Source organism: Urtica dioica, chromosome 9, assembly GCF_054948205.1.
Source record: "Urtica dioica subsp. dioica isolate 48M chromosome 9, U.dioica_male_clone48M_v1_H2, whole genome shotgun sequence".
NCBI classification, from domain to species: domain Eukaryota; kingdom Viridiplantae; phylum Streptophyta; class Magnoliopsida; order Rosales; family Urticaceae; genus Urtica; species Urtica dioica.
In genome coordinates, this window is record NC_142764.1 from 29,609,811 (window position 1) to 29,637,031 (window position 27,221).

The window sequence follows — 27,221 nt, forward strand, 5'->3', positions numbered from 1 at the left end:
CCGAAATAAGGGTTTTGACAAAGTGTTGAATATAAAAGCCTCTGAAATCTCAAATCTAATCCATTTTTAAGGATCATACGCACTTAGATGACACCGAGCAGTAAAAGGTTGAATAAATATAATGGACTTGAAGACTGATAAATCAGGATAAAAAAAATACTCGCTTAGCTTCTAGAGCATTATATTTACAAAATTCGGAAAACTCTCAAAGAGTTGAAACATATTGTACAACCACAACGAACATGTCACAACTACATTAACAGCTGCAACAAAACAATTGTGTAGAAAGTGCTACAAAATGACTGTTAAAGTATTTATCATCATCACTATGTAATAGACAGAACGAAGTAAAAACTCCGTGAAAATTAGAAAGCTATAAATGAAAATGACTTCAGGAGAAAGTATCCTCACGATCGGCCTCAACGGTGTCACCCTCCTCGAGATTGCTGAATTCGAGAAAGTGGGTCGGTCTGTGGTCCTCGTGGTAGTACTCGCGGGGCGTCCCGAGCTTGACCCCGTACTTCATGCTCGGAGTGTGTTTCACCCCCATGAAGTTATAGTTCCATGGACCATTATCAGGAATCTGAAAAACACAAAAAAATAAAATAAATAAACTCAAAATTCTTACACATCATCATAATAATCAAAACATAAAAACAAAGAAATATCAAGTTTTTTTATTTTTATTTTATATTTTTTTACCATGTAGAAGCCGAGGAAGCGGTCGCTGAGAAGCATCTGAACCTTCTCGTAGTGAGTGGGAAGGTAACCGTGAGGATTGCTTCCGGTGTCCTTGTTGATCCGACCCCACTCGTAACCCGACGGTGTCAGCTTGTACGAAGTCAACGAGCACGAGCCGGGCGTGAAACTGCAAGTCAAGACGATACACTTTTCCCCGTCCCACTGCTTGTTGTTCTCCAGAATCTTAGCGTGGCTAGTGAGATCCTGAGAACAAAAGGAGGTAAAAAAAAGTTTAGTTTTTTTTTTTTTTTTTAACTATAAAGAAATTCACGAGAACGGAATGGGTGAAAAAAAAGGACCTGTGGAGAGAGCTGAGGAAGTTCGTTGGGCTGAGTGTGCATCCATCCCAAGGGCTCCAAATCGTTGAGGAAATCGTGTTCGGGGAGTTGAGACGGAAGGTGAACTTGCTGATGAGTACCCCATTGCGGTGGCATCACGATGCATCGGATTTCCTTGACCTGTGGGTTGTCTGGTGGGCTTATACCATACAAGTACCCAGAGATTTGGGTGCGCAGATCCGCGACGCAGATGAATTTTTTCAGGATGTTCTTCGGCATGATGTAAGTGTATCCGGTTTCCTGATCCAAATTTGTGCTCGTGTAAGCAATGGGTGTATGAAACGCGATCTAAATATTTTATCGTACTGCTCTACGGGACATACCTTGATATCTTCGGAATTGACGTAAATGTGATTTACACGGAGATAAAGATTCGTTGCCGAGATCGCCCTGACACGCCAATCGGTTTTGGACCCAAAAGCGGATTGCTCGTACGGACTTGTGGTTGTGACGATGAGTTCATCACCATGAACATTCGTTGTTCGGGTTGTCACCGCTGTAAGCTGGCTTGCTTCTTTTGCCTGACCGATCAAAGAGTATTGCAAGTTAGCACAAGACATGTTTACACAAAGTAGTTTGTATCTAGAAAATAATAATAAAAAGACCAAGAAAAAACGTGTCATTTACTTGTTTCTCAATCTCTGCTATCTGTTGTCTTTGTTGAGAAGGTGGGGTAATTTCGGCACCAAGTATAATATCACGAATCTCAGATTGTGTCAGTGCCGAAGTATTCACGTTGTTCTTCTTGGCATAGTCTGACAGTATTAGATCCCTTAATGCAACCTCAACCTGCACCAAGCAACATGCCCATCGTCTTAAGAACAAAAACAATAATCTATACATAGCAAATAGGACTGTCGAGATATGAACGACTTGTTTGGATACCCAATGCATCTCCTAATCTAAGAGATAATGAAAGTGAGTCACCACTCACCACTGGCATATGTATATATGCATTTCAATTGTACTTAATTCCAGACACAAATATGAACATGTGTATGTGTATAAAGTCAAAGCACCAAAAGGTGATATGAGCCAACAAGCATTATATATTAATAAACAGAACAAACCTTCATCCATTGATCATCCTTGAGAGACGGCCATATGTGATGTGCTTCTGTAATAATTGATTTGTCGGGTTTCAGCAACATCTTTGCCTTCTCATTGTTTACGTGAAGTGCCCGCAGAATCAGGATGAGTCTGGAAAATGCAGTGTAGGACGAAATACTCTTCAACCAATCGTCATATATATTGAACAGAACCATCTGGGGCTCAGTAGCCTTTAAGATGAGATCGCCAAACTTCTCAATCTTCAAACAAGCTTGGAAAGGAAGTTGCAGCTCACTTCCTTTGATCACAATGTTCGGAAAATCTAGCAAGTGGACCTCCAAAGGATCAAGCATTCCTTTACGAGTCACAATAATTTGCTTCGGCTGCTCTTCCACAGGCAATGAACGCACAAGAGCTGCCACTTCTTCTGCAGTTTTCCACTTCGCCAGCTGGCCAAGACGTTTCTGACCCGCCCAAACACTAGTGTGGATAACCTGTAAGCAATAATCTTGTTAGGGGATATTCCAGTATGAAAGAGACTACAATATATACCACCAAGTCAGAGGGAAAGTACCTTCAAGAACAACTGTCCAGTCCTAGGATTGAATATAAAGATGGCACCATTTATGGGTTTTGTTGTGAGATTTCCTTCGAAGGTCTTATGGATTGTGACACGGTACACATTGGTATCATCAACAAACCATATAATCTGGTTGCTAAATATCTCCCCATAATTTTGGGATGACAAGTAAGGTTCTGTGGGCTCTGAAGAGTACAGCTGCAAACCTTTCCTAATGCGCTCCCTCAAGACATACAAAGCAGGATTTGACTGCGTACAAACAAAAAGAGTACGTTTAGCTTTAACTATATTTTTTTTTATCAAAGACCTGGGTTTCTTTTAATATAAATTCCATAAAAGTCGTATTCAAGAGGAACTTTCAAATTACCTTCATAATTTTGTTCATGGCTTGTTGTACTAGTGGTTTTGACCCAGGAAACCAATTACCAAATGCTGAATGCAAATTATATGCCAGATCAAGGGCAATCATGACACCTAAATAGATTTCAATACCAAAAAAAAAAAATTGATTAGCTCAAGACAAGATTATTTGGTCAAAAGACGTTAAAATATATACAATTAAAACCATACCGGTGGGAGAAGGATAGATAGACATGTTATCCGTGGTGTAATCCATGAACTTGGCCCGGGTATAACGCTCGATGTCATGAGAATCATAATCTCCCCAGCGGAGTTGTACGTCAATCCAGTATTTGTTGCTGGCTTTTTGATCAAACACATCCTTCCCCTCGGCTACAAGACTAGGCTTAGACATTGGCCATCTATGGGCAGCAAAGAGCAGAATGTCAGCGCAAGAACTGTTCATTTTGTAACTCTTTCTTGGATGAATAGTTTCCTTCTGCACAGTTTCAATTTCCAAAGCATCCAATTCTTGATCTAAAACCTGGCAAAGATCCATGACGACACTCTCATGAATCTTCTGCCACAAGTGAGCACGGAATATTTGGATCAGTGATATCTTCAATGTCGGGATCTTTCCGTGCATGAAAATTCCAGTCAAATCCAGCTGCACTTGGAAACCAACATAAACATTGGCCCGATTTATAGTGGGTGACCACCAAAGCGTAAACCTACGATTTGGAATTTGATTGAGACCAGATCGTTGCGCGTTAGTCAACTTTTTATACTTCATAGACTCCTCAAAACCAGACGCCTTCTCCCAGAAGAGACCTTCCCAAGTTGGAAAGCTGTAATTTCCAGAGAAATAGAATTAGTTCCACAATAAAGAGTGTTCTGGAGTATTCATACAAGTCACGACGTACAGGCCTAACCCAATAAAACAACACTACTCGTATACTACTGCTAAGTGACATAATACACAATTAATTTGGAGGAATAGTTCTAATTTTGTCATTCAACTTTCTTCTTCACTCTGCTGACATATTTCAGTGTTGAAAATAACATGAAAACTTGAGAATAATACTTACTATGTTCCTTTGAATAAAGTATGCTCAAGAATTCCCTCAACACCTCCAAGTGCTTGGATGACATCGGTACGGTAGTTGTTCAAGTTCCACAGTTTTCCATCGTGTCTCTGGTGTGTCCACCAGAAAGGATTTTGTTTTAGAACCTGGTATTGCTTGAAATCTGTACGAACTCTCCAGCCTTTATCATATGCCAAAGTGTGCCTGTCTTTCTGAAACAGAGTATTTATACGTGGTATACCCCTATCCCAAGAATCCTGTAAATTAAAATTTATGTATAGTTAGTCACAAGAATTTCAGAAAACATACGGCAGTTAATTTCTTATTTTCAAATAATTAATAAATACACAAGCAATGACTCACTTCCAAATCTTCGAGTGTCAACCGCCTATTCTGTGCTTGTGCTTCCTGTCGTTTCAACGCATATTCTGCCCAGACCCGCTGTGAGTCTATGAACTCACTTTCCCATGGCTACCAAGAGAACATCAATAACGTGAGAAGTGAGAACATAACCAAAACAGCATAAGAGACCTACTTAAATATGCACCAGGACTAACCTGTATGTAACGATAGAGATTTGGAATTAATTGATCTTCTTCATGACTCATTCCACTCCTAAAGTGGGTCACCCCAACATCGGTCTGCTGACTGTATCTAAGGTCACTCTGTGGGATCAGAATGTGACCCATTGACAACATACCAAGTCCTCCAATTTCTTTCGGGGTGTAAAAGATCACAGGCGGAAATCTGAAACAAAGAACACCATTGAAAAAATAAACATAAAAATTAAATAAAAAAGAAAAATTCAACTCCCAGCTCTTTTCCAAAGAAGAAAAGATGTAACACGGGAAATATAAGAATCTAACTCCAAACTAAACTCAGTTTAACAACTAGTCGATAGCTTTATTACCTGCTAGGCATTTTCGAGTTCAATCCAATCTTGATACGCGTTTGAATCTTGTTTTCACATTTTACCAGCAGATCTAGCAACTCCTGGGTGTGAACGGTTGCTTCGCGGAAGTATGTCATCAGCCCTATTGATTTCATTGTAAAAGTCAGATTTAAATATATCACCTACTTAAACTAGAAGAATGAATAAATAAATCACAAGGAAATACATACCAATAAGTGCAGTATTCCATTTGTTGACGATTTTTGTGAACGTTGTTGACCCTGAAGACATAAGGATCTGCCTCACACGATTCTCAAACACCTTCATGTGTTCATCGTCTACACGTAAGAAAGCAACTGCAGTTCGTTCTTTTGTTTGTTCATTCTGCAAATTCCAAACTCCATCTTTCGTGTTACTAAATGCTTCTTGGGTCATTCTCATTTTGGGAAGTATCCTAACTTCAAATCCACACCTACATATACAGGAGAGAAATCATCCACCAATGGCAGTGATGAAAATCATAAGCCAAACCATGGTTACATGGCCTCATTATTTATAAAGCTAGAGAACATATGAAACAGATGCCAGCAGAAACTAACAAGTGATGAAGCAATTAACGAGCAAGAAACAACTTACATGCTGAAGAGAAGGTTAGGATTGTCCTTGCTGTAAACAGAAACAAAACTGTTCTCCCATTCCAAAGTTGTAATGCTTCGAGGAAGACGGTTCTTCATGTCCCAGAACACACTCCGCCCAAGGTTAACTGAAAATTATTAATGAGGGATAAGAAAATATATTTTTCAATAGAAACAAATATAGATATAACTAATATTATATAAGTGATAAAATTTCAAGTTCATCATCACAGAAATCCCTTACCGTCATGTTTCATGAGCCTCATCCTCGCATCTCTTGGCCAACACTTCTTATTATTATACCCTACCATATTTTCATTGTTAGGATCTGGATGTTCAGTTAGATATCTCTGAATAAGATCCCTGGCTTCTTCATGGGTGAAGCGAAACAACATATGCACCCTATCAATGTACCGAGAGTACAGCCGAATAGGATGCCTTGTCTCAATTTTTGTGTCCCAGAAAGTGATGAACTCATTCGGCATTTGTGGAGTACCAGCAATATCAGTAGCCCTAGTCAAACCAAGAATCAACAGATCTAGTACTAGGCCATAATATTGCACAACAAAGGATGCAAATTGTAAGCCACGTATAAGACCATAAGAGTTCGTGTGACTCATATCCTTGTATGACAAGACCACATTATTCTTAGCTGTGACGTAGTCAGCAATGTTGTGGTCTAGTACCAGACGTAGAAGCCTGCACCAATGCATCATAGCATGTTAGTAAAGAACTTGTGGGACTACTATGGTAAACTTTGTTAGGGAATTATTACCTGTTAAGCATTGTCAGGTCAATCTTCTCAAAGAACTTCTCAAACTTTGTCTGAAGCATCACAACACATTGCCCATCCCCCGTGTCCCATACGGATTGCAAGTTGTTTATTCCTTGACACCACTTGTAGACCAACAATGGGGGCGGCTCTGAATCTGCTGGCTTGATCCAGTTTGGAAAGAGATGGCGCTTGTCACCTTCATACCACAAGTACTGGTCGAGATATGCATCAGTGATCTTCTCAAGTGGCTCGATCTCGTAAACAGGAATCAAGTTGCTGTATAAATCCATGAACTCAATACCAACCTGCAAAAAGGATATTAGTCATGTCAGACCATACAACATAGAGTCGAGTTCACCAAAAAAAAATTTGACAAAAAATCTTACTTCTTTAAAGGCACGTTGAGTTAGCAAATGACGCTTAATTCGTGACAACGCTTCATGTGGGTTATCATAAGCTTGTTCGATGAGACCCAACTCTTCCCTCTGAAGTTGGTTTAACCGTACTGCCACGCTGTAGGACTCCTTTAACCTCTCAAGAGCAAGGATAAGCAGCTTTGTGTCGTGTTTGTATGACAACGGAGGGAATGGAATGGGAGTGAACTTTCTCGACTCCAACCAATGCACAGTTGTTGTATATATAGCCACTGCTTCTTCTGGTGTGACATAAGGACCATCTTTCAAATAATTGTGTTGACGTTCCTGTTAGGGTTCGTAAAATCAATTAGGAAACAATATTAAACTCGGTAATCCAATAAAATGTACCAAGTAATTTTTTAGCAACGGTTACTGAGCCTTATTCATTATCATTACCTGTTCATTTTTCAGCCACAGACGAGTCAACCTTCCAAGATTTTTCCGGCAAACTGTCTTATCAACAGTTGCACCTCTTCTAATACGTTCACGGTTATAGTGAGCAACATTTGTCCACCAATCAGCCTTTGACTTGACATAACGAAGAATCATATTTTCAATGGGAACAGGCAACCCGGGAACCTGCAAGTCAAGGTTATTTTTGTGAGAACACATGATATCCGTATAAAAGCAAGAAAAGAATATCAAGCAGTTTGATATTCAAACCAATGTTTACCTTCCAAGGAATGTTTGCTTTCCAGCATCGCCACGCCTCACTTAAGTGCTGCAATATAGTTCTTGCCTTATTTTGTTTAATGCCCTCTGCAGCCAAACAAGACATGTTAAAAGATACAACACGTAAAGTAACATGAATTTTTCTTAACCAAAAGATAACTTATATTATTTCAGAGGTGCAATGAGTAGCTAAAAAAAGAACAGAAAAAATGCTGTAAACAAGCTAAAGAGACGGAAATGGTCTAACCTGGCATAGCATCAAGGACATCGTGCATGACAGCGGCACGGAGCTCCAAATCAAAATGGCTCTCAACACGCTGTTTAGTCACAGTTTTAGCGACCCCCTTCGAGTGACGCCCTTCGAATTGCCGTGCAAGAAGATTTCCAAGCCACCGCTCCAATAGAGGTACAATTCCTCTAAGGAAAAATAACCAGACTCTCCACATCGGTGCCCAGAACCCACATCCCGGCCCTTTACCCACTGGCCCCGTATTGAAACGGTAGTATATCAAATGTTTTAAATCTTTACACATTCTAATTTGTCGCATAAGCCTGTACTTGTAACGGTACATTCCAGTCAACTGACCAACATGAGAGAATGTATATTGCAGACCATCGGCCAACTGGAAGGCATCGACATTACCCAAGCGGAACTGAATATTAGCATCAACTACAAGCTTCGTCAACCGAAGGATTTCTCGACATAGATGGAAAGCATTTCCAAACCGAGACTTCTTACGTTCTTTCGTCGTCAGGGTTTTGACGGGCTTCAGATTGAAATTATAATCAAGGTGAAGGTAATTTAAATTCTTCCTGTGGATCAAAAGGTTCAGCATGTTATAGCCCTGCTTGCAAACTTGAAGACCCGCTTCAGCCCAGTCAAGCTCCGTGGTTTGGAAGAATTTTGTAGCCTGAAGAGACCGGAACAGATGCTTCTTCTTTTGGGCTTTCGGCGGTCTGTGATGCAACTCGTTCAACACAAAACACTTCAATAGCTTCTGATAACTAACTCGAACTTTAACAGGGTACGTAGGAGGACTGCAAAATGTAGAATACAACAAGACAAAAAAGATAATCACACATCGAGTATTTCTCTATCATTTCGCAGAAGAAAAAAAAAAGTTTAGCTCAGGAGTTAACTTCATTTACAGGGAACAGGAAAAGAAAGGGCCAAAGGAAAAAAAAAAAAAAAAAAAAAAAGCTCTTACCAATGCTCTTTATACCACTCTGATACAAGAGGGATATCTTCTGCTCGTCGCATCCGACCAGATCTCATGTTAAAAGGCCGTGGAGCGAAAAGAAGAGAGACTCCAGCTGCTGTGGTGTCAGTATAAAGATGGGTATCTTTCAACAAGGGTTCGACCCCTTCTGGTAGAACAAAATCATCATCCTCGTCTCCCTCATATGTTTTCTTGTCTCTCCGGTCCTTGTTGGTACTGGGTATCGGGTGAATCAATGGATCATAGTAAAACGCAGGCAAATCAGGATCCTCGCTTTTTATGTACATAACCATGGGAGTGTGGTAAACCCCAAGCTTTACCTTCCTAGGCCTGTTATTATACAGATGAGGGAATGCAATTCTATATTCTGTCCTGAGAGGTGACCGGATAATGAGTTTGTTAATGTCGTTAAACTCATTCCAATCCTCATCACCTTTTTCCATGTCACGGTATAAGGGCTCAAATTTCGGTCCACCTGAAAAGGGTCAAAAACAGTATCAAAACCAGTACAGCGTGCTTAAAATGAAGCTTAGTAAAACCATTTCAAGGCAATCAGAAATGTGCACGGAAAAAGATTTACGAACCCGGAATGCACATGTTTAATGCTTTGGCTGTGAAAAAGGACTCCATGTCAAACAAGTAGAAATAATTGCGATCTATCAAGTCTGACAGCAGTTGTCCAGCGAGCCGGTGAAGAGTGGCCATTATAGGAAGGGAAAGGTGCCATTTCCTATAACTAGGACCATTTATGAGCTTTGTTTTAACAAGAGGCCTATGATCGTAAAACCAAGTGTATACGGCAGAATCTTCTTCCTCGTCTAGTTCTAGCTGGATTGGCTCAAGCGGGTCAACATCCAAGAGATTATCAGCATAATCTAATGGAGGTTCCTCATCATCAAAGGGTGGAAATCGCATTCTTTTGAAATGCCGTCGATCCCTCTTTTCCCTTCTCATCATAATCCACATTGTACCCCACTGTCAAGTATCAGCCGATTTAGCGAGCCGTGTTAATATAATTACGAAAAATAATAATGTAAGTGTCATCCATCCGAATCATAAATAAATAAAAGTTAAAGCAAGTAAAGCATACCTGAGCCAAGTATATGGGCTCCACAACCCAGGGAATTTCATTCACAAACGTGATTGCTCCAGTAATGTGGTACAGAACCTTGACATCTCGGACCTGAACGAGGCAGCAAAATGAGCAGAATGAACAAAGCAATTTTTTTGGCACATCAAGGATAAAAACAAATCACGAGATACGAAATTGCACAATTCAATACCTGTTCCCATGGCATAGGCATATTCTCAAGGAGCTTGTAAACAGCATGAGGAATGAATTTGAGCGCTCCAAGATATACCCTCTTATCGTGGCGGTATTTCTTTGAGGACATGTCCCCATGATCTCTGCCATACATCACAAGTCAGCTTATAAACAGTTGGATTCAATACAGAAAACAAAAGTTTCAAAACCCTCGTAAAACCCTAGAAGATAAGATATACATAAAACCTTCAAAATACTTCGAGGTTTATCTCGATGATACAACAGTTGCAATTGCATCAACCAAATCCAAAAACGAGTAGTTCAATCCGAACCCTAACCTAACAGCTTTCGGGATTAAGATTAACCTCCCAATTAAAGCTTTTAAAACAAGCTTATAACAGCGTAGACAAAAAAAAAGCTAATACCTGATGATCTTTCGAACATGCTCTGGAGGCATATCTTCCTTCTGAGCCTCCACAAATCCGAACTTCCTCTTGTCGCTGTACCGCTTCGAGTTGAGCTGATGCCATTTTCTGGCCTTCTCTTCGAGCTTGGCCTCCGCTTCCGCCGGAGACGGCAACACCGTGTACGAAGGCTGCGCCGCCGCCGGAGGTTGAACAGAAGAGCCTCCGGTTCCCGGCGGCAGAATCTGACCGTTGTTCCACATCGCTGTGGATACAACGAAAAAACCAGGCTAAGAAGCTTAAACCTCGAACGCCCTAACTTATAGATCGACTATCGCGGACTTGGGCCTGTGACGGTGACGAAGAGTCGAGCGCGGTGAAAATGAACAAGGTTTTTTCGCGAAGATTCAATGGCGGTTTTTAGGGTTTTGAGTCCGTCTCTCGCTACTAGAGAAGAGTGAGCGATTAGGGAGAGAAATGGTGGAGATGGAAAGAAATGTATGGTCTCACGTGACTGGGAGCGAGGACCGACCTTGGATGTGGGCTTGCCAGGACTGAGTTTTAGTGGGCTGTCTAAAAAGCCCATTTTTACTAGGCCAATATTTTAAGCTGGGTAAATTATCGCTCTTCTTCTTGTGTAAGCTTTATTTCTGTTAGGGATTATTCCTATTCTATGACCTCCACAATGATTTTGGACCAAAATCAAATAAGTCTAATTTAATCCTATTCTATGACTACCTATTTTCTTTAAGTACAAAAATACCCTCAATTTTATGGGATTATTCATATTCCTGGTCTCTCTCTTCTTCTCTCTCTCTCTTTTTTTTCTGCTCAACTCATCTCTCTCTCTCGCTCGCTCTCTCTCTAGTTCTTCTCCATTTCTTCGACAAAAACCACCCAAAATGACAAACACCCCGACCACTATCGATGAACACCCTTTTCTCTTCTTCTTCTTTCCTTCACCTTCGCGCGCCATCTTCACCAGTCGGGCTCCTCCATTCACGCGCGCTCCAAGCTGAGAAAAACGAGTCTCGCCGCGAGCCACGGCGGCGCCGGAGCGAGGGAAAACGTCGGGGAAGAAGTGAGAACTCACCAAGGAAGGTTAATTTCGTGGATTGAGGTAAGAATTCCTCTTTCTCGGATTGAATTCCAAATTTAGAGTTTATGCTCAAATTTGGGGATTTTTCAATTCCGTGAGGATTCTGTGAAATTGGCTGGTGATATTTGGTCTTTGGACTCCATTAGTGAGGATTATGTTTAGAATTTGAAGTTAAAAAACAACGAAAGAACGATTATTTGAAGCATGGAAAATCTGTAAAAATTTCTGAAAATTTCTGGAAATTCGTTGAAGATTTATTGACATTGTTGCATTTTTATTGACATCAATGTCAATAAATCTTCAACGGTTCTGGGAAAATCCTTTGAAGATTTATTGACATCAATGTCAATAAAAATGCAATTTTATTGACATCAATGTCAATAAATCTTCACAGTTTTTTAATTTTTTTGTTATGATTTTAAATGTTTATAAAGGAATTTTAAACGTTTAAAATATGAAATTAACATCCCGATTATACTCTTTTATGCAGTAATGAGTGATATTTTAGTGTATGTCAAGCATAGTGGTACATGGGTTAAACCTTCATGCTCTTTCTACTTTAATGTTGGTAAGATCTATACTAATGTGATATGTTCTTTCTCACAATTATTTTTCAATAACTCACTGTGACTTTTTATTGACATTAATACTAATAAGTTCCAATGTTTATTGACATTAATATGAATAAAAAAAAAAAGAACATGAATTAATTATTTTTCTATAACTCACAGTGACTTTTTATTGATATTAATACCAATAAGTTCCAATGTTTATTGACATTAATATGAATAAAAAAAAAACATGAATTAATTATTTTCAATAACTCACTATGCCTTTTTATTGACATTAATATCAATAAGTTCCAATGTTTATTGACATTAATATGAATAAAAAAAACATGAACTAATTATTTTTCTATAACTCAATGACTTTTTAATGACATTAATACCAATAAGTTCCAATGTTTATTGACATTATTATGAATAAAAAAAGAACAAAAATTACTTATTGTTCCATAACTAACTATAAATACTTGTTCATTGTAGGTGAGACCTTTTTCTGTTGAAGTTATTATTTAGGTGTCATTCACCCCCATGGCAGTGCTAAAGCATGGGACATTCCTGTTGAAGTTGAGCAAAGAAGCACACAATAGAAAGACATGTGACGATCTTGTTGTAGTCGTTGAATAAGTTTTAATTTTGTAACCATTTTGTAATTCTGAAGATGATGTAATACTTTATAATTATGGATGTTGACTTTTGTGAATATGAAATTCTTCTACTTCTCTTAAAACCAACAGTTTTATTGATAAGGATGTCAATAACGTTGAAGTAACAATGTCAAACCTCTCGGTTTATTGACATTGATGTCAATAAATTGTCTGGTTTATTGACATCAATGTAAATAAACCAGACAGTTTATTGACATTGATATCAATAAACTAGCTACTGTCAATAAACTAGCTACTGTCAATACAAAACACATGTTATCAAAATTGGGAAACAACATACTCTCCAGTTTGCTATTTCATCTGAAATAAGAAAATTACAACATATGAATCAGGAAAAAAACTGAGTAACATTACTCTCCTCTGGGCAGGATCTCGGCACTCTATTCCATAGTTGTGTAACAAACTGTACATCATTCCAACATTCATGATACTACTAATAATTACAAGGTAATAATAATTAGATAACTCGTTGAATTTTTAAAACGGACGTTCCGCGAGTCTCCGAGCCTAAACCGAAACGCCGTTATTCACCCGGTCTCGGCTTTGCCTGGTCGATGCTCGAGCGTAGCTCCGTCATTTCCCGGCCTCATCCTCGCCGCCCCGAACAGTCGATGTGGGCTCTGCATAGCCCGCCTATATCGAGTCTAGATCCTCGACAAGTAAAACTCACAACAAAGCGACAAAACACGTTAACATGTCACAATTCTAATCATCAATGCGAACCCGTGCTAACAAACCATACTTAATCATTCTCAAATCATTAATCACCCAAACATCAGAATTTCAAAACAAACATCACACGGCCAAGAAATACACTCACGGCCAAGTCCAAAAATTCAAATCCCAAATGCACCAAAGGTTTGCAAGTATGAAAGAATTTCAATATATTGCAGGCTTTCTTTTCGAATTAGCCATGGTTTCGAAAAATCACTGTCCAACAATATGATTCAGTCAATTCCAAGACTTTGATGTAAAAAGCCAGGCATTGGTCATAATCAAAGCTTTGCAAGTATACACGAATTTCAATATATATTGCAACTTTCGTTTCAAAATTGCAATGCTGTATATAGTATATACTTTCTTTTATATAGCTGCTACAGTAGATGATTCGTTGTCCAATGTATCGAGAAATATTCATTTTCTCTTACAATCGAAAGTTTGTTTGTGATTTCCATATGCATTGGAAGTGTGAAAGAGAAAAAATATATATTAACAATGTATAGTAAACTCGATGATTCAATTAGTATTCTAGAAACAAAATATACAATTCATGACATATCATCACATTTTTCTAAGAAACTTAACAGAGGAAACAAAAAAGAATGAAGAATGGATATTTATAAAGAAACAACAAAAGGAAAAATAAGATTGCTATGGAAACTAAATGATACGATGTGCAATACATAGCCCAGCATAACAACAATACGAGCTGAATTCAATAAGATTCGATAGAGAAAAGCGGAAAGAAAAGACACAAATCAAAATTGCGACAAAACACGTTAACATGTCACAATTCTAATCATCAATGCGAACCCGTGCTAACAAACCATACTTAATCATTCTCAAATCATTAATCACCCAAACATCAGAATTTCAAAACAAACATCACACGGCCAAGAAATACACTCACGGCCAATCTCAATCTCAATCTCAATCTCAATCTCTCAAATCCATATGATAATCATCACCAACAGAGTCTAATCATGATCCAAAACCAGCCAATTTCACGAAATCAAACCAAGAAATCAAAATCCCAATTTGAGCTACAAACCCTAGAATCACACAAATCCATTTCGGGTTTGATTCCTTACCTAATTTTCGTGGATTTGGACTCTCCGGGGTGTGTTCTCTCTCTCCCGGCGCTCGCTTCCCGGTCGGCCGGCCACGGCGGCTCGCGGCGATTTCCTTTCCCTCGGTCACGGCGTGCACGCGATGACTCGGTGTTGAGACTGGCGGCCGAGCGCAAGGAAGAAGATGACGAGAAGAAGATGGAGAAGAAGAGGAAGGGACGGTGATGGTCGATGATCTTGATTGTTGCTGTTTTTTTATAGAGAGAGAGAGAGAGAGAGAGAGAGAGAGAGAGACGAAGAGAGAGAGAGAGCGAAATGGAGAGAGAGACGAAGAGAGAGAGAGATTTTGATTTTGGAGGAAGATGAAGGTTTTAATTATCTAATAAAAAGAAACTAAATAGGAAGGATATAAATGTAATAGCTCATTTTAGGTAGTCATATTTTAGGATAAAATTGGACTTATTTGATTTTGGTCCAAAATCATTGTGGAGGTCATAGAATAGGAATAATCCCTTTCTGTTAACATCTTACATTGTAACTTTACTTAATAGCCAATACAGTCATAGCATCATATTATAGGACATTCCACATGAAAAATGAAGAATAAACAAAAAATATTTAAATCAATTATAGACTTGGAGTGAAGAAAATTAACATTAGAAAATTTAACTTATAAAATATTTTAACCATTAAAAAAAAGGGAAATTGCTCTAAATAGGAGTAAATCAAAGGCTTTTTACTTTTTTGGACTTTTTTTCAAAAAGGTCACAAATAGGACTTGGTAATTAATTTTGATTTATGTAATTACCCTTTTACCCCCGTGAATATTAAAATTTAAATAAAAAATGTTACTATTTTATTAATGATCGGATTTATTACCTTGCCTCCACGTCACCTTCCTCTTCATTTCTTCATTGACCGAGTTTAACCAGAAGAGAGAGAGAGAGAGTGAGAGCGAGCGACAACAAAAAAAAAAACCGTCCAACTTCCTTAACCAAACCGTCTCGATTTGTTTTTCAAACTCCATAATCTCACTCACTTCGTCACTCTCGTCCATTCTTCGCCCAAGAAATGAAGATAAAGAACAAGTCGCCGACCAAACGCCCCCCAAAAGTTCCAAAACCTAACCCTAAAAAGAGGAGTCTTCCTCAATCATCGGCTGAAACTCCACCTCCAGTGACGCATGCATCCCCGCGTCGGAGTCCACGCGTGACTTTTGGCTCGGAGTCACCAATGCAAAACTCCCCGGCGAAGAAATGGAAGAAGGTTCTTGCGCCGCCGAAGAAGAAGAGGAAGGTGGTTCTTGAGTCGCCTTCAAATTCTGACTCCTCTGTTCCTTGTACATCCGAGAGACATCAGAAGGTGAGTTTTTTTACTTGCATGTTAATTTTGTGTTGATTATGTGTGGATTTTGTGTTGATTCATGGGTTTGCATGTTTATTGTGTGTTTCATGTAACTGTTAGTTTGACAAAAGTGTTCATTTTTTACGTTATTGGGGATTATGTGTGTATTTTGTAAGAAAATTAGATTTTTCTAGGCTTGCTCATATTAGATGTAGGTTCTATGAATTGTTTTGTGTCACACATTTCTGGGTATCGTGATAATTGTGTCATGAAATTTATGGATTTCTGTGACAATTGTGTCACGAAATATATGGGTTTCGTGACACCTATGTGACGAAATTTCTGGGTATCGTGACAACTATATCACGAATTTCTGGGTATCGTGACAACTATGTCACGATACCCTGAAATTCGTGACACAATTGTAGCGAACCCCATAAATTTCGTGACATAGGTGTCACGAAACCCTAAAAATGTCGTGACACAATTATCACGAAACGCAGAAGTTTCGTGACACAAGAGTCACGAAACCCAGAAATGTCGTGACACAATTGTCACGAAAACCACAATGTTTATGTGTTTAATGTTCCAACTCATATGTGTTTAATGTTTTAACTTTTATGTGTTTAATGTTGTAATTTTTAGGGTTTCATACGAAGGATAAAAGAAGATGAAATAGAGTCCGGCTACTCGTTCAACTTCCATGGGAACTTGGACGATTTCGAAAAGGAGACCGGCATGACCGCCAACCAAAAAGACTTATTCAAAAAGACGTGTTTTGGGCAGTTTCTAGACATGCCCTTGATAACAAAATCGTCCAGAATAATAAGCCATTTGGTGTTGAGATCTGGTTATTATGATGAGGCCGGTGCATCTAACGATTCTCTGGTCATGGAGATTGGTGGAAGACCCCGCGAGTTCACCAAAGAGCACTTTTCCCTGATCACAGGGTTAAGATTCAGCGAAAACTACGCAGAACAACCACGGTACGCTAATGTGGTTGAGGGAGGGCTATACAATGTCACCTTCTGTAATGGTGCTCTTTGCCGAAAAAGGGCCAACATTGGTGCAGTCCTTGAGAGTAGCCACGAATGGCCAGATGAGAGGAGGGTGAGACTACTCCTCCTCCACTTTCTGTACAATGTTCTCTTGGCGGCCGAGAAGACCGTCAACCTCCCCTGCGATAGCTACATCAAAATGGTGGATGACCCGGTTGTTTTCAACAACTATCCATGGGGAGACGTCGCCTGGAACTTCTTTCTAGGTTCTATCGTGGGCTTTGTGAGCAAGGCCAAGACCATCAAGGAGGGTAAGAACCCAAAACTCCACCTGCCGGGTTTCGTGCTCCCACTCCAGATATGGGGTTACGAGTGCATCCCACGATTCGTGGAGCTGGAGTTCGCCTCAATACTCGTTGCCGACGCAACGCCGCTGATGAGGCGTTGGGCTACTAAATCAGGGAAGGTCTTGGAGTCCCAACTACAAAAGATTCGATTCCAAGAGGTATGAATATGATTGATAAGAATATGTACATTTAATTAAATTTTGATTAACTTCGGACCTCTTCCAGATCGAATTCAAGCCGATCGGTGGTGAGGTAGAGTCTGCGAAAACTGCGAGGACTGTTGTGAGCCCTTCTGAGAAGAGGGGGAAGAAGAAAAAAGAATACATTGTTGCATCATCATCAATTGAGGTAATGGTTTCTTAAGTAAAGTAAATTCGTGATTTTATGGCACGAGTATACGTGATGTCGTGACATCTATGTCACGAAAGTATGTCACGAATATAATTGATTTCGTGACTTGTATGTCACGAAAATACTTAATTTCGTGATTCTATTCTCATACAAAATTATTTGTACATTGCAGATACGCATGTCCGCAATGGAAAAAGATCTGAAACATTTCAGAATTGAGTTTCTTGAGTGGAAGAATCAGTTTTCCACTGAAATGCGATCAATTTCAGAAACCTTGAAAGAGGTTCTGGACAAGCAACAATCTCAGGATGATGATTTTGTCAACCTCAATATCAAAGTTATTTTCCTAGGAATTTAAATGATGTTGCTCACGATTTTTTTTTTTAATACTTAATTTTGACAAGGTTGAGGTGAGTCGCAGTAATACTGGTCTGTAATTATCGGGTTTGTCACGTTTTCCATCAACATTTTTTTTAAGGTGATCTTGGAGATGAAGCCACTACTTCCCTGATAAACACAAAAAGGTTCAGACTTAGATTAAACACGATTAGATTCGCTACAGAACTTACCTGCCATGTTTTAATCCCGGCCCCATTCTCGGTATCCGACAAGGATGCCTCATTCACAAAAAGCTCCCAATACTAAGCATGAAAAATCAGTATACCATGTCGTCCACAAACGCAATCCTCAAATACCATGCTTACTTTTTAATTCCATAAATTCTATTTTTTTCAGTATCTTTTTTGTTTATCTGACCTTTTTTTTTATATATATGTTTACAGTTTCATTTATAACTTTTTCTTTCCTGTTTAAAATAAGAGCAAAAACGTCTGGAAATTATAAATAAAGAAGTATTTGTGGAAGGTTTAAAGCTTTGACATATTTATTCAAGGAATGAAAATCTTCAAACAATATATTTTTGTAACTCTCCCTATGGGTGTGTTCCCGGTAGTCTGGAACTAAAAAGGAAAATTCATTTACCTGATACCATGTCTGCAATAAAGTAAGAGACTTTTTTAGCGAATATATCAGCCTATATAAACAGTATGAAAGTATTCTGATTGGTATAGCACGAAGCTCTCGAATGTCCAATGTCATTCATTGTAGTTATAATGCAAATATCTCAGGTCTTAAGTAATTGATTTAACTATGACAATGCAAACCTGAAACAAAGTGGCAGACACCGGCGTCGGAGGTGTGCAAAAGGATGGCCGGTTTTCCGACGATCCAGCCCTTGCATCTTTATTAAACATAATTCAAATTACAATATAAAAGTAAAACATTACATTATAAATATTACAAATATGAATTAAAAATGTAAACTATATATTAAAAATACAAGCTATAAATATAGTTTCAATATTATTAATATAAACTTTATGCTAGAAATTAAAAAGTACAAATTATAAAGATTTGTGTGGATTTGAGAGACGTTGAGAGAAGAATTGGGTTGATTTGTGAGAAAATTGAGGTGAATATAGTATTTATAGTTTTAAATTGTTGACCAATAATTAATTTTTTTTTTTTAAATTCAGCCCACCAACAATACAAAACAGCTCTATTTTTGTGGAAAATAAAAAATATGTTATTATGGAATGTAAAAATTGACATGTGAATCATTCTTTAACTCATTTCTCTCTCGTCTTAAAAAGTAAATGAATAAATTATTTCATCTCTCTCGAATTCTCTTACATGACAAGGTATAATAAAAACCCCACTCTAATTCATTTAGAAAAATTAGATGAACTAATTCACTTGAAACATTAAAATTTCAAAATAACGTTTCAATGTTTTTTTTTAGTGAAATAGCATCACCTTTTACTTCTTCGACACACTGTTTTCCCTACTAGATGAGGGTGCTATGTGAGCCGCGTAGCTTCTTTTTAGCGCATATGTTTAGCGCTTTGCTTTCTTTTACTTTTTTTTTTCAGGATTTTATTTATTTTCCCACGCATTTTTCTATTCAGCACGTGACAGTGACAATTAAATAAAAAGCTGTCTACCGATTTTATTTGTTATTTTTTTTTTCTGCGTATATTCTATAGTTAAAAGAAGGATAAATTACATTATTCCCCCCTCAACTATGACACTAATAACGATTCACCCCCTGCAATATGAAATCGTACATGACAAACCCTGAAATCCTACATTGTAACGAACACACCCTTCTGTCAAGTTTTATTAACGACTGTCAAGTGTTTAAAGGGTAAATCGGTAATTGTACAATTAAAAAAATTATTACTTTTATTTATAAATCCCCAAAAAGCTTCGACATTGAAACCAGGTAAATCCTTCGACTTTCTATATCATCTTCTTCATCGAATTCTATGGCTTCGTCGATATACATTCTGTTTTAGTGCGTATTCCGTCGCAGCGTGTTTTGACTATCCGATCAAATCGAATTTCTCGAGACGATGAATTTTAAACATCCCAGTTTTGTAGAATCACTTCGAACCTCTTCTCGCCGCAGAAGCCGTTGATGAGCATGTTGAAGCTCGAGATGTCCGGTGACATCCCGTAATACACGCCCAGCGCACGGGACACCTCTCTCGCCCGCTCGGCCTCGCCGCTCCGGCAAAAACCCTTCACCACGAGGCTCCTCACCAGCGAGGTGGGACTGAAGCCGCGCTTCAGAATCAGCCCCAAAACCCCGGTGGCCAATCGGGGTTTCTGGGCGTTGGCGAAACAGGAAATCAGGCAGCTCAAGGAATCGTAGTTGATGTAGATTCCGAGGCTGGCCGTTGATCTGTACACGGAGATAGCCGAGTCGTAGTTCTGAGACTTGTTGAGCTCGTGCACCAGGAAAGCACAGGTCCCGGGAGAGAGATGTATTTTGGACTCAACGCACTTGTTGAAGAGCGAAACGGCGTCGGCGATTTGGGGCTTAGATTTTCCACACAGGTAACGCAATTGGTTCTCTAAATCCGAACGGGAAGGTTTCGGCGACGCGGAACAGAATCGAAGACGCAGATTGTGCGAAGGAATTAAGTAAGTCTTCGCCTGAGTATTGCTACCAAGTGCTCTGATAATCATTTTATTTTCTTTCTCTTGTAGTCGAAAGGCTTTATGATTTAAAGGAGGCAAGAACAATCAACGAACCTTGCAGAGTGGAAATTCGATTGGTATGTTATTGGTAAGTGAGGCTTGTATGATAATTGCTCTTAAAAAAGAAAATAATTAAGGGTAGTAAAGTAAATTCGTTGTCCATCACAATTTCTGTCAAATACTTCTGTTAAATATTTGACAAAAGGTTGAGTTTCGTTACAATGTAGGATTTCAGGGTCTGTCATGTAAGATTTCATATTTCAGGGGGTGAATCGTTATTAGTGTCATAGTTGAGGGGGGAATAATGTAATTTGTCCTTAAAAGAAATATCCTTACACGTGGGAAGTAAATGACTTTCCTTCCTTATATTTAGCATTGTGATTTGTGACTCCGTTAGACATGTGGCTGTCTAGCCAACACTTTCAATGTATTTTTCAACATCTGATGAAAAGCTCTGGAATTGGGAAAAGAGCCGGATATGGATTCAAATATAAAGGACCGTGATGCAGACCACCGCAACGAATATATTTATGAAAATTAACCGTTATTTACTAAAATGAACATTTATTCACTGAAATTAATTAATACAATATGTTTGTCTACCCGTACAGTTTTCGTTATTTATCAAAATTAATCACTATAAACCTTAATAAACAGATAAAATAGGCTACAAAATTACAATTATTTATTAATCTGTGATGAAGAAGAATGAGAGAGAGAGAGAGAGAGAGGGAAAGAGAGTATTCTAAAAATAACTAACTAGTTTAAATGTGGGATATTAATTATTTTTTTTATTATTCATTAATTGTTTGATTTTTTTTTTCTTTTATAAATCGTTTAATTTTTTTATTCCGTTACTTTATGAAAATGTGGATACGTTCTATAAGGTATTCTGGAACTTTGTTTTTTTTTTTTCGTTAATGGCTAGATTATAAAAATTAATCAAACGTTGGCCGGTTTCCAAAATCAATGTTTGCTACACCGCCCTAAGTTGGCTATTATTTATATGATGTCAGTTACATATATATATATTTAAAATTTTATTGAACAAATTATACTAATTAGTCCTTTCAAACTAATTTATTAATAAAATGGCCAACGCATTTAAGACTATTACTTTATAAGAAAGAAATCAAAGATAGTGTCAAATGATTATATTCTTTCATCCATAAAAATGATAAAATGATACAAAAAGATAAAAGTAAAACAAAATATATGGAAAACATAATCGAGAACACAACAAGTCGTACCATAGTTCTAGATACAGTCAAGTTTGTTTTTACTGAACAACTCTGTAAATATAACCAGGGGTTTCATCTTGGCAGGATCAATAACCATGCAGTCCATACTGTTTGACATTTGAAGTGAAGCAAAGCTGTGTAAGCAATAAACAAACACAAATATTTAATAATCTTTTGTAATCTTAATTACCGATTTGAAGAACGCTTTCTTCCTCTCCTCCATCTTAGCGCCAACACAACACTGCCTTTCCTCGACTGCACCGCGGCGGTGCTGCCTATCCAGAAGAGAGCATTCATGGCATTTTTGTGGTAACAACCTGAATTAAATTTAATTCAGATTTAGCTTGTGGATATACAAATTTATCATCATTGAATTTTTTAATAGTTTCTAACATCTATTTATATACCTCCACATAGCTTCAGCGCACATAACTTCAAGTTCGCGAAGCTGGGAAAAAAACAAAAAAAAAAAGAGATTAAAGATAGACTTGAAAGAACATTGATCACAATGATAGATGAACGAGTACAAAAGAGTTGACCAACCCGATTGCAAACATTGCAAGCATTAGTTGTTATGCAAGAGACTCCAATCTTCACTTGATCCTGCAAAGAACACAGAGATAAGATCACGCACGGAGGTGATAAATAGTATTTGATTCCAGAGTTATAGGGAAGAAGCTACCAGATTCAGACCGAAGCTAAAATCTGCAAGGAAAGGGTCACTTGTCTCGCAGCTGCAATGTAAACATCAAGCAACGAGTCTCTCTCTCTCTCTCTCTCTCTCTCTCTCTCTCTCTCTCTCTCTCTCTCTCTATATATATATATATATATATATATATATATATATATAAGCACCAGAATATCAATAAGAGTCACTAACCTGTCATGGCTTGACAAGATGATTTGCCATTCCATGAATTTGGCCGTTGTCACGACATCAATGGAATTGGTCACAGAACTCATTTCATCCACCTGTTTCCAACATGGAACTACTACTATTATTATTATTATTATTGAGAGATTTGTAAGTAACTAGGCCACTTTAAACATGTGATTTTGGATCTAACCTATGTTTGACAATTTTTAGGGATATAGCCAAATGGCTTATGTGGCAATAATTAAGGTCTGATTTGCCCTTATTTATTAACAAATTCGTCACTTTCTCTCTCCTATTTTTTTTCAAATAATTTTTTTTTGCATCAAAACTTCAAAAATTCGTAGCTTTCTCATACGAACTCGAAATTGAGTGATTTCAGATCCTACAAATTCGTGGCGTCGAGATCTTCAAAAATAGACCCATTGTGTTTGATGAAAAATTATGTTTAATGCATCATAGTTACGTTTCCATTTATTTTTTTGATAATTTCAAAAATTCCAGTTATTTCCATATTTAAGGTAGTAACATAATTTTTCTACATCTATGGTATTAAACATGATTTTTCATCAAACACAATGGATCTATTTTTGAAGATCTCGGCGTCACGAATCCGTAGGATTTGTAATCACTCAATTTCGAGTTCATATGAGATAGATATGGTTTTTTGAAGTTTTTATGTAAAAAAAAATGTAGGAAAAAAGTAGGAGAGAGAAAGTGACGAATTTGTTAATAAATAAGGGTAAATCAGACCTTAATTATTGTCACGTAAGTCTGTTGGCTATTTCCCTAAAAGTTGTGAAACATAGGTTAAAAACAAATTTCATAGTTTCATTCTGACTATTTCGCTACAGTACCCTTCAGTCTTCCCATTGAAAATGATGAGTTGTACAAGTACCTTCAAATAAATGGAACTGCAAATGTGGTATTCTATGGCTTTGTTAAATTCATCGTCAATCATAGCATCAAATTCCATGACCACAGGTAGCTCATCAACCGCCTTGGTTAGCTTGGAGGCGTAGTCTTTGTGATCCATGTGAAACACATCTTCAAGTGACTCAATGTCTAACCCTCTTATCAGTGGAAAATAAGCTTCATAAAGCTCATCAGCGCTGGTCCCCGCCGAGCTCTTGCTATTCTATAGAGAAGAAAAAAAAAATTATGCATACAATGTGTGAACAAAATTAGAGCAGACTAATTTTGACACTAGAATATCAAGTGTAAAACTATAAAGTGCGAATTCCTTTTATGTTTAAGCTATACCCACCTCATCAGAGATGTTCAGGCGATAAGTTTTGTCATTCGTGTATAACTTAGATGCACCAATATTGACGCCCATCTTCACCTAATTACAGAAATGAAATTACGACACTTACAGTTATTTCACATGTGCGCTATTACCAAGCAAAGAATCACGGGAAAGGAAACCAACCATGTGTTCATAGCCAAGTTCGTCAATGGTCTTTTTCAGTGATTGCAGACAGCGTCTGATATCCTAAAACAATGCGGTTTGGTAGCAAAAGCCTTGTAATATCTATTTAGCGGAGACAAAGTTAAGCATACACAACACTAAACTAACTTACCACGGTATTGGGGGTGTATAGTCCACCCTCATTCTCAGCATCATTCTCAGCAGATGGATCCTATTTATTTATTTATATAATTTCAAGAGCACGGCCATAAGAGTAAGCGAAATAAACAGGCACAAAAATCTCCAAATACACACACACACACAAAAATATATATATATATATATCAAGAGTTCTAAAAGGAAAATTCAATCACCGCGAAATACACGTCGTATATTTTCCGGAGCATGAGAGTGGCTTGGTTGAATGACCTTGTGGCACTGGGCAGGACCACAAGATGCTGCAAGAATAAACAAACCAAAATCTAAAAACTATATATTGTGATCTCCGAGAAGCTAAATCGAGGAAACAGCCAAGATTAGGGCATACCTGGTCAGCAAGTCTTTTTTTCGGCCACGAACCACCATTAGTGACGCTGAAAGAAGCAATTGGAAATGTAGTTCCTATGACGACTTCTTCATCATGGTCTTCAGCAAGCATGCAAATATACTGCAAAGGAACAAAGGTGTTGTTTTAGACTGTTCTGTACAAGTACTATAAATATGACTCTATGTAGACCACTGAGAATAATGACAATCAAACGTCTCTACATACCAATTTTTTTTCAATTTAAATACCTTGTGTTTTATTCAGATATTAGTGTATAAAGGCAATATTTAGCTTATTGAGATAAAGGAAAACGCAAACTTATACCTGTGTTATCAAAATGCTATGATTATTATTATTCCTTTATTTTTATACAGAATCACAAAAGTCCCATCTGCTTTAATTAAACATTCATTCCCTGGTCACTGACAAAAAAAGTCGGACAATTTCTTAAAAGACAAAAGAACCCTTTGCCTAAAATGTTTTATATCTCTCGAAAATTTCTCTCTTCTTCTCTCCAATGTTTTTGTACTGAGATCGCGTATTGTTGGATATTCATGAATCTATCGTACAAATGTAGAAGATATACCTCAGACAAAGAGACCTTCTTGCAATAAGCACCGGCCTTACAAACCGCCGCGGACGTTGCCCAATTCACATTTCTGGCAACCTAGAAAGTCAAAAAGGTCAGTGATTATCAGAAAAATATTTTAAAAAAAGCACAAAATACCTTCTCCAGTTCGGAAAAATCACTTCTCGGGGGGTCGGCGCCACGGAAGTTGCCCAATTCTTCAATAACTTCGTCCAGAATCTTGTCAACAGCCTCTTGGGGGATTGGATGCTTAACAAACAAAAAATCACATTAGTTGAGCATAATGAATAAGTGAAAAGCAAAAAATCACACCAAATTTGAATACAAAGAAAGGAAAGATTCGTCAAGTATTAATCGAGAAAACCTACCATGCCAGTCAATCTGGGGACCAAAATCTTGTTCAAGTAACAAGCGATCAAGCCTTTATTTTCACCTTCGCAGCACCAAGCAGGAATTGGAGACACTGTACGTGTTCCGTCGAATAGTGTGACCACAATCTGAAAACATTAATCATACATTATTGCACTGCAAATTCAATCCGATTTACAGGCCAAGATCAATAAATCGGACCTCCGTTGCTGCCGTTTCGATAACTTCCATACTTTTGATCGATTTTTCCTGTAAATATCCAGTTTCACGAATGAATAATATTACTTCTTTTTTTAGAACGAAAATAAAACTGGAAGACACTACTAACCTTAGATTTACCCATCTGCGAAAATATTTTCGCATAGGTCTCACTAATTGGTGTCTCCATTGCAATTACTCGTCGCTTTCGACCTGTCGGAACAGAAATTCAAATGAATTGGACTATTGGAATTCTAACCCTATGTTAACGTATCTGTATAATTATTAGGCTTTTAATATCAATATTACTAAGATATTTAGTATTCACAGTATTCAAAATAGTCAGCGTAGGACTATAACAAACCCCATTTTTAGGAGCTAAACTTTAGCAATTCGTTGTAACAAATTTCCTTTTATTCCTTCCGTGTATATCTCTTTCCATACTTGTAATTCACTGCTATAAATACAGCAGTTTAATATCAATAAAGATATTAAAAACCGGGACTCACGAACGAACTTGGCGGAGCGAGGCGAGTGAGAGAAACTGAGCGAGATAGAGATTATCAAAAGTGAGAGACGGGGAGAGGAGATTCGAACCTGTAAGTCGATCGATGATGAAAAGCAAGAAATATCGCCAAAATCGCGCTAGAAATGGGAAGCTAAAAAATCGCAAAGAAGGAACCCATTTTCAAACCGTAAGAATTTATACCCAAACAACAGGGATATATTTGTCTTTTAACAGTACAAACGGCTAAAATGAATTAACTTGTTAAACCTTGATAGTTTGCTTAATACTAAATTTGAATGGGTTAGTTCATATACAAAATACAAAAAAAAAAAAAAAAAAAAAATTGGTGAATTTGCTTTCGCCAAGTGGTATAAATATCTAAAATTTCTAGTTGTATATAGTTGGCTAATTAATCTTATTTGTTGGATGAATACACATGATGTTCACTAAAAATTGTTCACTTAAATATTATTTTAATATATTTTATATAATTTTATATATACAAAAATTAGTTAGCATTAGTGTTATATTTGAGCACAGGTGCTCACAATGCAATATCAACTAGAGATGCATTTCACATAAATTCCAACTAAGCACGAGCACTCCTCATTAGAGTTGCTCTTAAACACATATTTTTAGAATTTAAATTTATATCTCACTTATCTCTCTCTCTCTCTTGGCTCACACGATAATGGGTCAAATTCAAAGAGGAAATTTATACTGTCGACCTAATTATTAGCAAAATATCAAGATACGACTTGTATTTGCACATTATCTTAAAATGAACTTTTGACCTTTTAAAAAAAATGCATTTGAGAGTATTTAAGCATTACTTTCTTTAAAAAAAAAAAAAATTATTTTCGATGGT

General features: G+C 37.6%; 2 protein-coding genes and 1 long non-coding RNA gene across 3 annotated transcripts; 1 reads left to right on the top strand and 2 right to left on the bottom strand.

The window, feature by feature from the left end:
- Window positions 1-142: 142 nt before the first annotated feature.
- Window positions 143-10,882, bottom strand: SUS2 (Pre-mRNA-processing-splicing factor). Its single transcript, XM_089625291.1, has 26 exons — window positions 10,433-10,882; window positions 10,027-10,150; window positions 9,834-9,926; window positions 9,328-9,718; window positions 8,732-9,218; window positions 7,771-8,561; window positions 7,525-7,610; window positions 7,248-7,430; window positions 6,822-7,136; window positions 6,436-6,740; window positions 5,905-6,359; window positions 5,662-5,788; window positions 5,256-5,497; window positions 5,044-5,167; window positions 4,691-4,880; window positions 4,497-4,604; window positions 4,137-4,390; window positions 3,280-3,896; window positions 3,077-3,183; window positions 2,704-2,958; window positions 2,150-2,623; window positions 1,707-1,868; window positions 1,403-1,600; window positions 1,041-1,319; window positions 703-945; window positions 143-583 (listed from the first exon to the last, which is right to left on the bottom strand). Exons 1-26 carry the CDS (start codon window positions 10,672-10,674, stop codon window positions 392-394), a joined length of 7,044 nt encoding a protein of 2,347 aa, XP_089481417.1. The 5' UTR covers window positions 10,675-10,882; the 3' UTR covers window positions 143-391.
- A 391-nt stretch (window positions 10,883-11,273) lies between these two features.
- On the top strand, window positions 11,274-12,772 carry LOC149386701 (uncharacterized). Its single transcript, XR_016301500.1, has 3 exons — window positions 11,274-11,531; window positions 12,001-12,078; window positions 12,557-12,772. It is a non-coding gene; the product is annotated as an uncharacterized LOC149386701 (long non-coding RNA).
- Window positions 12,773-21,765: 8,993 nt separating this feature from the next.
- On the bottom strand, window positions 21,766-26,512 carry LOC149386702 (enolase-like). Its single transcript, XM_089627137.1, has 18 exons — window positions 26,443-26,512; window positions 25,976-26,058; window positions 25,849-25,896; window positions 25,647-25,775; window positions 25,417-25,527; window positions 25,276-25,356; window positions 24,690-24,809; window positions 24,517-24,600; window positions 24,315-24,374; window positions 24,164-24,226; window positions 23,999-24,076; window positions 23,630-23,869; window positions 22,738-22,829; window positions 22,540-22,591; window positions 22,401-22,460; window positions 22,265-22,305; window positions 22,048-22,174; window positions 21,766-21,964 (listed from the first exon to the last, which is right to left on the bottom strand). The coding sequence occupies exons 2-18, from the start codon at window positions 26,033-26,035 to the stop codon at window positions 21,944-21,946; spliced, it is 1,467 nt and encodes a 488-aa protein (XP_089483263.1). The 5' UTR covers window positions 26,036-26,058; window positions 26,443-26,512; the 3' UTR covers window positions 21,766-21,943.
- Between the last annotated feature and the right edge of the window lie 709 nt (window positions 26,513-27,221).